The following is a 13,360-nucleotide window of genomic DNA, read 5'->3' on the forward strand; positions in this document are numbered from 1 at the left end:
TTCTTCCATCCATTGCAAAAACAAGACTTCCAAAACTTCCAGATACATTGCCCAGTATTGCTGTAGAAATGCCTCTGTAATGAACCAGATTTGGCTGATGTTGAACCAGTTCTATCTCTGGCTTTTCTTTCCCAGCTGTCTAACCTCATTCACAGCAGAGCCACAGGCAGAGGTGTGGTCCTTGCCTGCACAGTCTGCTCTTATAAACTTATTTTCTGCATTAGTCTCTCACTATTGACTCGTGTTTCCCTCCACCTGCCCATGCTTTTCTACCAGAGCAAATCTCAAGCATTTCAAGACAGGGACTAAGAGGAGGTGCTTGGAACTGTTTCACAGGGTTGCTAAAAGCATTTCTGAAACACTTTAAATCCTTTGGTTAAAGTAGATCAGTATCTGCCAAAAAGAAGCCCTCAGGTGCATTTCCACAGCCACATGAAACAAGCAGCCACCTGTGACTGAGTTGTGCAGTACCAACAGGATCCTGGTTTTCCTCATCTTTTGCATCCTCATTTAAAGCATGGAAGTTGTATTTGATAGCAAGTGCTGTGAGGTAATGTAAATAAATCAAACCTTGTCTGGTTTGCTGAAGAAGAAATTATTAAGGGTTTCTATCTTTTGATCAATAACGCTGAGAGACTTGAATTAGAAAGGAAGCAAAGAGCATTGATGGAAAATGACCTTGAAAGCCACATGAGCTGCTGAGTTATTAACATCAGACTCTGCACAGACTTTGGACCCAGCTGAGTTCTGGTGTTTAAAAACTCAAACGGAAAGTTTGACAACTGTTAAATTTATCGCACAAGTGTGCATTTTTGTGCTTAGTCTTTAACACTGTGTTAAAGCCCGCTCCCTGCCCCTTTCCTTTAAAAACTGAAGGCAAACTCTTTACTGCACGTAGAAGAAGCTGTCAGCTTGTTATAAATGAATAAAGATGGAAGGGAACGTGTCATTGGAGATGTTCAAGGGGTGAGCTGAACTGTACCACCCCTTTGCTTACTGTCAGATCAAAAGCCAGTCCCTGAAGTTGCATGGCTGCTGTTAGCTTCAGAACAGCACCATGTTTCCCTGGGCTCTGGATTGTGCATACCTGAATGAATCACAGCTCCCTGGGCACAGGTGGGCAGGGAATGTATTGGCCCACCTGGGAGGCCCTGCTGGAGGGGATCATCTTTACACAAAGCAGGAGGAGGAAAGATGATACTCAAGCTGGTTACAGTACATTGTATCTGCCAAAAATCTCTCTCCTAGCTATTCTCTCCCATAGCCATGTAAAACAAGCAGCCACCTGTGATCACACTGTGCAACACATCCTTGTGTTTAAAGATGTTCATACTTTTGTGCCCATCCGCCCATTAGGAGGGACTGGGATACAGAACTTGCACTTTCATTGTAAGCCTTGGAGAGCTTCCTCCATTGCTCTCTCGTCTGTGTCTTGAAATGGTCCTCTTGTGTCATTCTTCAGTAAAAGGTGAAAATGCATCCAAATCTCCTTTAGAATTCAGTTTTTAATCTTTAAAAAGGAAATCTGGAAAAATGGCACTGATGTTTACTATTAGGAGTTAGACTGAGGACAGCATCATCAGTCTAGGACTGTTCTGTATCCAGGTGATGCTTAAATCTGGATGTGTGTACTCAGTAACGTGAAGATTTTATTGACAAGGTTAAACGTTCCTCTTGTATCTCTGTAACTGCAGGATTCCCATTGGCTTTCATGTAATCCTTGCCTGCTACTGCAAAGCTAATTTTCCAAGCCTACCTCTCTGCTTAAATAATTTCTGTGATGTCTGTGCCAGATTAGGTGCAAATAAAATGCCTGTTCCTCCAAGGCCAGCTCTGATGTACTCTCAGCCTCATGATCGTCTCTCACTTGCTGTTGGTACATTCCCTTCCACCTCCCACTGTCCTGTGCTCCAAGGCTCTGCCACCCTCCTGCTACATATTTAAGAGTGCACATTTTTGGTTGGTTCCAAAGCATCCCAATTTTAGTCATCTTCAGGCTGCTTTTCTAAGAAATGATTATTGGAAAGATGTTAACATTCCCTGGATTTCTGGCCAATACTGTCTTAGGTTTTCTGGTTTTAGGTTATCGGTTTTCTGCTGAAGCTGAAAGCTTTCTAGGGCATGGGGCTATTACAGTTTTGCCTGGATAGTCCCTAAAACAACTCATATGCAAATAAAAAAGAGTGGTAATTGCTAGGAACCCAGTGAGCATTATCAAGTAACATCTACTGAGGTTGATGTAATGTTTTTAAAGAGATGGGGCCTTGAAGAAGCCAGTCTCTCAATGGAAACTGCTGAAATAAGTGTGAAATTATTTCTTTTTGTCTAACGCTTATGCCACCTTTTGAACTGTGAAAGTTTCAGGATGGCAACAATGCCACAAATAATTACTGTTCTAGACTCCATTTTCCATTAAATACCTAGATTCAGTTTGAATCAGTGCTTCACTCTTAAAAACAAATCATTTTGTGTCTTAAAAGTAATTAATCTGCCACCTTGACATTTGCAGGTGCTATTCAAAATCCATCTTAAACTTTTGAACTCCAGGACAATGAGCCAGCATCTCACATGCAATTCATTGATGTAAATTCATTCTGACTCCAACATGTAGAAGGAAATTCAGTCCAAGAATGCAGCTGGAGATATTTAGGAATGTCCCAGATGGCCATGATAGATCTGTGAGTTATCACTATGAAGTATTTGGGTGAAAAGGGAAATGCTGAACCCAGTAAAGGGAGCACCTGTGGTGTAACCAGGCCCATGGTGGAGCCAGCCTGTGACACCTCCTCAGAAGGAAATGTTGGTGTTGACCACCACTGTTAAAACATCCAAGTGGTGACCCAGTCATGGTAAAGGAATTGTGGGGTCTTGTTCTTCCCTTGTTGGCATAGATTACAGAGGCAGGCTCTGGCCTGCCCATCAGGCTGGGCCAAAAGCACTTGGTAAATGGATGCATGCCTAGACAGAGTTAGGAAAGGCTGGTTTGTTTTTCCCTTGACACGTAGCTATTTTCTCCTGTCTGTCCTTTTCTGTGTTTTTGTCAGTATGGGTATGGAACAAATTTGACAGGGAATGGATGTCAGAAGAAGTTTCCTCTCCTTTATTTTCTGCATGGCCTTGCTGCTTCGCCTTCCTAGGAGAAGTTTCAGGTGGCTAAACAGAAAGCACAGGAGCAGCAGCTTTGCTAAGGAGGCACAAGGAGGAGGACAAGAAGCCTCCAAGGAAGCATGGCACTGGCCTAAAAGGATTGTGCTAGGGTTGTGGGATTGGCTGGGGTTCTGATGCTAGTTCTGAGCCAAGTGGCCTATAAGCCATTGGAGATTTGGGGTGGGAGGGATTGTACTGCCCAGGGCTGACTGAGGCTGTTTGATTGCTTTCCTAAGGCAACCTTTCCCAATGCCAGCAGAGCTCTCCAGTTGCCACCTCAGCGTGGAAGCGCACACTTAGGGATGTCAGGTCTCTTCTTGTCCCCTTTACAGGAGCAGCTTCTCAAAAGAGCTTTTGTCTGGAGCAACTGCCCAGACAGCTGGGCAAACCCATGCTGGTCTGCTCCTGTGTTTCCTTTCCCAAGAGCAATACCCAACCCTAGGTTGGAGAGCCAGGCATTGGCTGCCTGACCCAGGATGTTTGTGGTCTTCTCAGAATAACACCACCCTCAGCATGAGCTTGGCAAGTGCCACAGGGAACACAGGGCAGGAAACAAGATGGATCTGTGAGCAATGTCTTGGGATGCTCTCCCAGCAGGATGCTTGCAGAGCCATCATCTGAAGCAGCATTGGCAGTATCCAGACAGTACTGGAAAATTCAGAGTTTGAAGCTTCCCTGGCTGAATCCACCCAGCTCTGCGATCATGGAATAAGGCTGGGATGGAGATAGGTGGGAGGTGAGAGCAGCACCTCTGGTGACTCTCACTGGAGCCACAAGGGCTGTGCTGGCCACAACAGCACGGCAAGAGCCAAGACTTCATAAGCCCCTGTGCTTGAAGGCAAACAGCCTTGGCTGGGCAAGACCAGGAAGGGCAGGGTGTGACGTGCTCCTTGCCAAAAAGCAGGGAGACAGGATAAGGTGGGACAGCAGAGGCCGCTTGCTGGTGGCCCTGGCACGTCGCCATGGGTTACACACCTTGCAGTGTTGGGCTTGGCAAAGCAGCGGGGCTGTGGGCAGGCAGTGCTGGCCGGGCTGTGCCTGCAGCTCCCCGGGATGCTGCCGGCGAGGTCCTGGCACGCCGGCCCTGAGCCCGCAGCCACCGCCCGCGCCACAGTCTCCCCTTTGTTTCTGGTGCCGATGCATCCAGAGGCTGTAGCTGCGTTTCCTACACCCACTGGGAGGATGTGGGATTTTCCTGGCTGCAAAATGCAGCAGCAAGAAGCTCTGCAGGCTGGGCCAGTGACTCAGCTGCCAGCGATGGGCAGAGGACAGTTCAGACAGGCTCTCCCCTCTCCATGTGTGCAGCAGCCCAAGCCACGGTGCCCTTGCAAACCTTAATCCTTTTGTTTTCCACCCCACTCCTAATTTTGCCACACAAGAGAAGAAATTGATCTCGCAGAAGGAGATACCCCAACTGGTCTGGAGAAACAAACAGATGATTTTTATTTTCAAAATATTTCATTCCTTTCATCATACTCATTTCTGCAGAAACACAGTCAGAAGTTGCTGTGTAGGAGTATGGATTTCTGGTAACGAGGCCACCTACACAAATCCACTGCAGGAAATAGGAAGCCCATACCTAAAGCCTCCATTGTCTAAGGCGCAGTTTTGCAGAAGTGCCTAAGCACCGCTTAGTCCTGCTGCAGGCAATGGGAATAGATGGTGCTGAGGCCTTGGCAGGAGGGGGTCAGGATTGCACCATCCTAGACCTTGACTCAGTGAGTCACAGCATTGCAGGCGTTTGAGAGTCGGGAGAATTCTGAATCTCGGTGCAAAAATCCCCACACAATAAATAATATCGTGTTAATTCATCTATTGCATCTTGGGTTGATAGTAGGAAGAATAAAAGTACCTGTTTCTTCCCTCCCACCTTCAAAAAGCTCTTTCATTTCCTGGAAAAACTCTTTTAATTGTGATACATAAGCATTTTCAACATTTTCTCTTGGATTTGTAATATTGCTATTTTTAATGCCATTGGCAATAATAAGAGTTGTTTTCTGCAGAATGAGCCGAAGCATTTAGCCCAGCCAGACAGTGACCCAGTTTATCAGGGTTCAACAAAACATATTTATATATATTTCACAGCACAAGCAGAAATAATATTCAAACCCCTTGGCCATTTTGATGAGTACTTTATTGGTTCCTAATGTTAAGGAGGAGGATGAGAAAGAGCCATATAAAGGGAGATGTTTACTGAACACTAGTCTCAACTGTGGCAATAGTCTGCTTGGAGAAAATAATTAGTAGTAGTTTTAGCACCTGTTTTGCCTGATATCTGCTCTAGATGGACTGTACCTTCACTAACATGGATTTTTTTCATCTAGGCAAAAATCTCTTTTTACTTCTGCAAAAGGTACCTGTAATTCCACAACTAACATCAATCACTTCATTAATAATTTAGTTAATCTGATAGGGAAAAAAACCAAAACAAACCCTAAAAACTTTGTTAAAATTATGTCCTTCCCAAAAGAAGCTATTCTGCAGCAATTCTGTTCAACCTCATGAGTACATTATGGACTGATTTAAACAAAACATTCAAAAGATTTGTGGAAACCACGCTTCTATTGATTTCTTGGCCAATCATGCCCTAAGCTCTTTAAAGAGGAAACATGGGGAGCACAGACTTAAAACTTACACTGAGATGATCTAATACCATGTTTTTAGAAGCTGCTTAAATGTTGCTTTTTTAAACTGCAATACCTTTAATCTACAATGTTTGTAGTCACTTTTTCCTTGATGTTTATAGCTTTCATAGTACTTCTTATTTGAATGTCTGAAAAAAATGTAGAGGAAAGTATGTTTATCTGTTTTCTCTATATTGAGGTGGAGAAGGAACCATACTAGGAAGCAATTTCAGACAATAGCATGGATGTGTGAATTATGTTGGTTTTGTCTCATTGCTCCAAGCTACGTTTTTGGGTCCAAAATAATGTTGGAGACAGGCTAGGTTAGCTGTTCCATTTCCTATGGAAACCTGTTTTTATGGCTTTATTTAATGTGGGGGGGAGGTTCATTTCATAGTGAAACTTATCTCACTGCTAGAACCAGTCAGAAGCTTTCAGAGGAAATAAAGTGGCCTTGAGAGCAAGGGAATTTTACACCTTTGCAGCCCAGGCTTTACAGTTTGCTTTGTTAATATTCTTTGTGTTTAATCTAATTCAGACAAGCAAAAAAAAAAAAAAAAAAAAAAAAAAAAAAAAAAAAAAAAAAAAAAGCCTTGAGCAATTTCAAGTTCAGCAATTAGTGGCAGCCAGGACTGCAAAGAGTTCAAGAGCTGTAGGTTTAGGTTCCCACAAGGCCATTGGAGTTATGCCACATCCCTAAAGGTCAACACACTCACCTTGGGGACAAGGGTCTAGTTGTCAAATCCTCGTTCCTGTTGAAGCAAGGCCACGATTCCAGCTTTCCCACATCCCAAGGGAGGGCCACAAGCATCCTGCAGCAAGCCTGGCTCTGGCTCTCAGCTGGAAGTGCTTCCATTTGATAGCAGTATTCCCAAAGGGACAAAAGAACTCGACAGAGTGGTCAGAGCACACTCGGGGGGACTGTGCAAAAGGCAAGTTGAGTTCTCTGCTTTCCTGAGAGAGTGCCTGCAATTATTGATACAGAGTGGGAGTTTCAGAAAGTGTGGTTTGGGGATTTAGCTTTGAACAACTGACTAATAATTACAGCATTTTGCACATGGGTTGTGAGAGAAGCCTTGCGTTCTTCCTTTCACAGAAAATAATTCTGTATCCAACCACGTATTTCAAGGCCAGTCTGCGTGATATTTGTGTGCCTACTTTCCCTCCTTATTGAAAGCCACAGCGGAGGCAAGGCAGCATCAAAGCCTCACGCACCTCACACGTCAGTAACTGGATGCCCTCTAGCGAGGCTGCCACGCTCTCAGATCCATCGGCCCTCGCTATATTGAGAGGTGTGACACAAAGGAAGCTGGCTTTGCAGCGTTATCCCCTGAGGCTGCCTTTCCTCGAGTGGCCAAGGCTCATCTCAGCCTCTAGACGGAGCAGTTTGCTGCCCTGTGCCCTGCTCAAAATCCACTTATGCCATCCAGGGGCATTTAAAAGCAGCTGGAGTGTGGCAATGTTTGGTTTATTGAACTCAGCGAGGAGGTTTCCAAGGAGTTAATATTGAACATTTCAAATGCTTGGTGTGACTTCAGGATGTGAGAGTCTTCAAAACTGTAAATGACCAATTTAAATATTTTAATATTAAATGCCTCATCAGTTTATGGAACTATTTGGGCTCTGTTATTAAGACTCCTGGCATATGAATGTACACAAATGTTTCCTGTGTTGCTTCCCCCCATCCTCTTTTAAATGCCAAGATTAAGTGTACCTGAAAAGGAACCTTTTTTCTTCTGCAGTGTTAGCAGCTCATCCTGTGCTCATTGCTCTGAAAGCAAACTCACACCTAATGAAGTGAGAGCACAGCACTCCTTGGCAGTTCCTTGGGTCTTTTTTCCCTAACGCCAGCTGAAGATTTGCCTTAGTGTGGGACTGTACTGTGGGCCTGAGAGATGATGCAGAAGTTAGAAGCTGCATGTGGGAGATTAAAATTTTGCCATGCAATTGTCATATTTTGGAATATAACTTGGAAGCAATTTTTTTCCTCTTGAACTATTTTGTATTTTATTAAAAGCCTGGTAATTTTGCAGTTCAAAACATATCTCATTAGAAGACATTTGCAATATTATCTCCCAAACAGCTGTTTGTTGCCCTTACCAGTGCTTTGAAATTTAGATGTTTGCCAGACACAAACTGCAGTTCCACTTTCCTTTCTGTGCAGTGTCTGCCTAGAATGAACACTCAGAGTGAAAACCAAGCTTTGCTGATGGTGCAGAGGGAGGATCTCAGCTGGGTGCACACAATGAATGTCTGAATTGCAGCCACCTGAGGGGAATCTGCATGTGCCAGGTAAGGACCCACTCTGGTGTCAGCATAAGGAGAAAAGGGATGCAAAGAATGGGTTTACAGCCAGCTGCCAGGCTGAAGAGGGCATGATTTCCCTTACTATCCTGCAAAATAGAGCACCATGAGATGCTTGTTAACACTTGCAAGTTTTGTGCTCATTCAGACACTGCTTGACATTCCAGACTTCAGAGATTAATGGGCAAGCCAGAAATAACATTTCACCATTGTAGTACACATGGCAGGGATGATTGTGTGGCTTTTTCCTACCTTCAGGGCAGATAATGGGATTAGAACAGGAAGAGAGAAGTGACATGCATCATAGGTAAACCACAGTCATCAATCTCTTCCTGTGGCAGCATAAAAAAAAGTACAGTCACTCTTAATAGGCTCTGGGATTCCCCATAATCAACTAGAACTTCAAATTTCCCTTTCTGAACAATGTGGTTAGTGCTAGAAACTTTTAATCAGCAGAGTGGAAGAGGAATTACGTGACAGACTACTGCACCTAAGAATTCCTCTCTTAGAAACAAGAGATAAATGAAAGTGAAAATGGACTTGTTGAACCATTTAAGACTTTAAAATAATTAAGGAAAAAAGAGAATAAGCACAAATCTTCTTAACTTGCAAAACAGTTTTATTTCACACTTATACAAAGGTAAGACATTTTAAAACACTTGCAGTACTACAGATTACATCTACAGCCACCGTGTTAACAGGGGACTTCTCAGGCCTCTGGAGCTTGACAGGATTACAAAGTTTTGAAGCTGATTGTCTATACAGGATAAACCCTCCTGCAGAGCAACATAATCACATAGCAGGCTGTGTGTCACTGCTCTATAATTCAGAAGGAAATGTGACTCTCCAATTAGTCCTGGGTTGACAGTATATGAAAGAAATACTGAAGAAAATGAAGGTACTACTAAAAAAAACCACCCCAAAACCTGTGATGTGCAAAATGGATTTGGACTGCATGGATTTAAATATATTCAGTGCTCCACAGATGTCCATGGTGAGCTACTTTTTCACTTCAGATGCAAATCCTCTCTGCAGTGTAACTCAGCAAGACAAAATTTACTCTCCTGCACCCTGGAACTGAGCTTTTTAGGTACCTGAAATCCTGGAATAACAGCAGCTCTGGGGATGTCTGGGGAGTAAGAACAATGGCACGAGGTGTTGCCTGGTTATAAACAATAAACTTTGGTCACCCAAGCAGGTTACATTCAAGTTTCATTCTGGTTTCAGGTGATCAGCTAAACACAAGAACATCTATGGATAGCACAAAGCTCCAAAGGAAGAGCCAAATCTACATTTGCTTTCCATTAAATCCAAAAACAACTTGCCATAGGAAAACAGTGTTTCATACAGAAATACAGACAAATATACAATTAATTTTAGAGTCTTTCATGGAAATAAACAACAGGAGACAAATACCAAAAGATAACCTAAAAAACCTTCAAAGGAATAAAAAATACTGCGCTTGTCCCTTCAATCAGTAACCTTAGAAAGGCAAAGTAGCCTTTCCCAGCAGCAGTGGGCATCTTCACATCTGAAGTGAAGTATATTTTAGTTAAATAGTAAAACACAGCAGTTTTTATCCAAAATAGCAATCAGGGAAGTTGTTATGGTAGAGGGGAAGGGACCCTGCCTTGCAGTATCTTCCTTGACTTCTGCAGTATCTCATTTGGCAGTCTTGGCTACTGCAGCCCTCCTTCCCCAATTATCTTTGTTGAAAAAAAGAAATAAACCAAAAAATCTGCCCTTTCAGACTTTGTTCACATGGCAGAAAACATGCAGAAGGCACAAGCCCAGTTTTTAAACCTTTTCTGGGTTATCTTTTGGACCAGCTGTATAGCAAGGCAACAAATATTAGTATAAGCTAGTTTTCTTCATGATTCTCAAAAATTCTTGCTCGCTTACTTCCCCATCTCCATCTCGATCAGCTTCATCAATCATTTCCTACAAAACACAGTGTACATTTCATCAGGCACTGGACTCTAAACACAACACAATCCACTCATTAAAACGACAATAAATGTTTTCACATCATGTGAAAACAACAATGTATTTGCTTTTCGTATTTCTGATCTCTCAGCCCTTCTGATATAGGAGTAAATTCCCACCCAGTCCCTGGGAGCTACAGGAATGGTCTGTGCCTGTTTAGAAAAGCTCTGGCAAATCAGAATTTACCTGAAGTTCTTCATCTGTTAAATTTTCTCCCAGCTCCTTGGCAACCCTTTTCAAGTTTTTGAATGAAATTTTTCCTGTGCCATCATCATCAAATAATCTGAAAGCTTTCAGGATTTCTTCTTTTGAATCCTTTTCGCTCTAAACCAAGAGTAAAGCATATGTTAATCAGAAAACCCCTGACACTGAGATGTTCCTTTCTCTTATGCTGCCACAAGAACTTCTGCTAAGAGTTCCTACCATTTTTTGTGTCATCATAGCCAAAAAGTCTTCAAAGTTGATGGTGCCACTTCCTTCCTTGTCAATGTCTGCTATCATCTTCTTAATCTCTTCCTTCTTTGGCTCAAAGCCTAAGGCACGCATTGCAACCTGTGCCAAAGCAGCAAAACCAATTCTGTTAGGAGGCCACCAGAATTTTGGTGTAAGAGCTGAGCTAAAGCCTGTTTCATTTCCTTGTCCAGACCTCTAGTCACAGCTCACTGCCATGGAAACACCTTGGTGTCCTCTATCATCTTTCATCTTGCTGAACAATAATAGTATTGGTTTGATTTTTTTTATGGAGTTGTTTTTCCTATATAGTAGTGGAAATCCATAGGTTATATCAGGCAGAGGTAATTTGCAGGTTACAGAAATTGAGATTTCAGAAATTGAAGTTTACAGAAATTGAGGTTTCACATGCAGAAATTAAACAGAGTGTATGTAAGAAATCAAGGTAAAGGAGGTAAGTAAATTTAAAGTGTTCATGCTTACAAAAAAATCAAACACATAAAATCACAGGGAGACAACTGATATTCATCTTCCCCCTTGTACTACTGTATGTGTGCAAGTGCACACACACTGCCTGACTTATAACTGAAACACAACTCAGATCTCTTTTTTGTTCTTTTTTAAATTAAAAACCAGGTATTTTTTGGATTATATGTATGCAAATGTGGTTGTAACTTTCCTGAATGCGTGCAAAATCTGTGTTTAGTTCTCAGGTGAAGTAAATATTTGATACTCTGATACTCATCCCAGAACAACAAAAGTCTACTTCCCAGGAACAAGCACCTTAGTCATGAAACCTGAAACTGTTTAGTTTCTCTAAAGCTCAGCTATTCAAAGCTGTCAGATTTAAATAGCCACATAGAGAAGCCTGTCTGCTTCATGCATTACATGCAGAGTGCACCCCAAATTCAGTCATGACAGCAAGCCATTACTCTTCCTTGTGCTCCAAAAACTGCTTTAAAATAGGGTTGGACAAACAGAAAAAGCAGCTGCAATTTTGAGATCAAAGATATTTTCACCTCAGAGGAAAAAGAAAAAAAAGCTTGAAAACCTTTAGTTCTTTAATGTCGATGCTTCCAGATCCATCAGTGTCAAACAAATCAAAAGCTTCTCTGATCTCCTGCTTTTGCTCTTCTGTAAGTTCAGGTTTCAAGCCACTTTTCTTCCTCTGGGCTGTACCTAAGCCAGGTTTTCTATAGTTGGATGCCTTCAGAAAGTGAAGGGAGAGAACAGATAAGAAACAGCACCTTCCTGGGAGAATTTCAAATACACTTAATTATAAATGAGAACAGTAATACAGTAGAGGTGAGAGACATTCCTTGCTGCCAATGATAGACACTGAGTCTCTAGGTCAATTTCCTTGGGTTACTGTAGAAAGAAAAAAAGAGATTTTGTTTCTGGGGAATGCGGATTTGGCCTTCCTGTTTTCTGTTTTAAACTGAAGTATTATCAATTCAAGGAATAATGCTAAAAAAACAGGTGGACAGCCTGAAAATGGAGACTCACTGAGGTGACCATGACCCTCTGCACCTCCTGCCAGTTGCCTTTCCTGCAGGTTTCCGTGAAAAATATGAGTACAGCATCCTCACAGATAAAAAGGGTGGTTGCTTAGGGTCTTGGCTGTAAATAAGACTCAAAATCAGCCACTCCTGTGGGAAACAAGTTTAAAGGGAGCTGTGTGGCTGCAGGCTGCCTGTCCATCGAGTGGATGTGGAGCCAGGCAGCAACATCCAGTGGGAGCAGTGAGATAACACACGATCTGTCCCATAAGGAGAACTAATCTGCTTGTGCTCATGTGGTGCATCATTATCCAGGGCACTTCCAAGACTTTTTCTGTCTCTAGTGCAAGCCAGGGCAGGACAGTGTCCCTCCCCGTCTATAAAGCAGGGAAAAACCCCTTCCTCAAGTATAGTTTTGGTTTTACATCAGCAGCAGACAGATTTTCGTCCTGCAGTCTTGAATGTGCACAGGACTGTGGAAGGAAAGGCAGTCGCTTCCACCCCCAGCTCCAAGTGGCTAGGCTTTATAGAAGTAAATAAAACAAGCACAAAGCAAGGGATTTGTTACCTAGTTACTGCTGACCAGTGTCTTGCCTCTGCTGAATTGTTAACGTGTTTAGGGCTGGGATCTCTTTTTTAACTAAGAAGAGTCCATTTTCTTCTATTTGTTAATGAAATTTCGTTTTCCAACGTGATTTGTCCCTCCCAGGTTGGACTGCAAAACCATTTGTCTGGCTCACCCCTGACTTGCCTCTGCTGCTATTAACACACGTATCAGACTTTTACTCCTTATATGCTGCACTGGGAAGAAGCAACACGAGACCTTTTCCTGTTCCATTTATTTCACATCTGAGTTGAGTTGTGCAAATCCCTTTCAGGTTCCACCTCCGGGCCTGGCCGGTGCCATTCCGACAACGCTGCCGGGGCCCGAACGCTGAGCTGCGGTCTGTGAGCTGTGCCAAGAACAACCAGGCACGCCGAGAGCCCGTGACGTATTTTGCGAATCCCGGTGTTTTTCCGGGCGCGTTTTTCCCGTTGGAGTAGGGGGCCTTTCCGGGGTGCGCTGTGCAAGGTAACCGGGCAGCAGCGACGGCCTGGGCAGGGGTGGAACCTGAAGGGGGTTTGCACAACGCACGGTGCCGGCGGGAGGGGGCGGAGGGGCTCGGGGGAGGCGGCGGTGGGAAGGGAGCCCGCGGCGGGGAGGGCGCGCTCACCATCCGGCCGGGAACGCCGCTCCGGGCTGGCACCGGGCGCGACGCAACGGGACGGGACGGGAGCTCCGCACCGCCGCGCGCAGCCGGCACGCGCCGCCCAGCCGGCCAATGAGCGGGCGGAACGAGAGCGGGAAGC

At 43.8% G+C, this 13,360-nt stretch overlaps 2 protein-coding genes across 2 annotated transcripts in view; one reads left to right on the forward strand and one right to left on the reverse strand.

Annotated features, from left to right (window-relative positions):
- Positions 1-8,673: 8,673 nt before the first annotated feature.
- LOC139602546 (uncharacterized) lies at positions 8,674-13,350 on the reverse strand. Its single transcript, XM_071452460.1, has 5 exons — positions 13,225-13,350; positions 11,563-11,718; positions 10,485-10,613; positions 10,248-10,385; positions 8,674-10,016 (listed from the first exon to the last, which is right to left on the reverse strand). The coding sequence occupies exons 1-5, from the start codon at positions 13,225-13,227 to the stop codon at positions 9,927-9,929; spliced, it is 516 nt and encodes a 171-aa protein (XP_071308561.1). The 5' UTR covers positions 13,228-13,350; the 3' UTR covers positions 8,674-9,926.
- FGF2 (fibroblast growth factor 2) overlaps positions 12,843-13,360 on the forward strand; it is a 50,652-nt gene continuing 50,134 nt past the window's right edge. Inside the window, exon 1 of the mRNA XM_071452458.1 lies at positions 12,843-13,082. The gene's annotated coding sequence lies outside the window, so the exon portion shown is untranslated. The remainder of the gene's footprint in view (positions 13,083-13,360) is intronic.

The sequence above is a fragment of the Agelaius tricolor genome, unplaced genomic scaffold, assembly GCF_023055355.1.
Source record: "Agelaius tricolor isolate 1412-34295 unplaced genomic scaffold, bAgeTri1.0.p SCAF_34, whole genome shotgun sequence".
NCBI lineage: Eukaryota > Metazoa > Chordata > Aves > Passeriformes > Icteridae > Agelaius > Agelaius tricolor.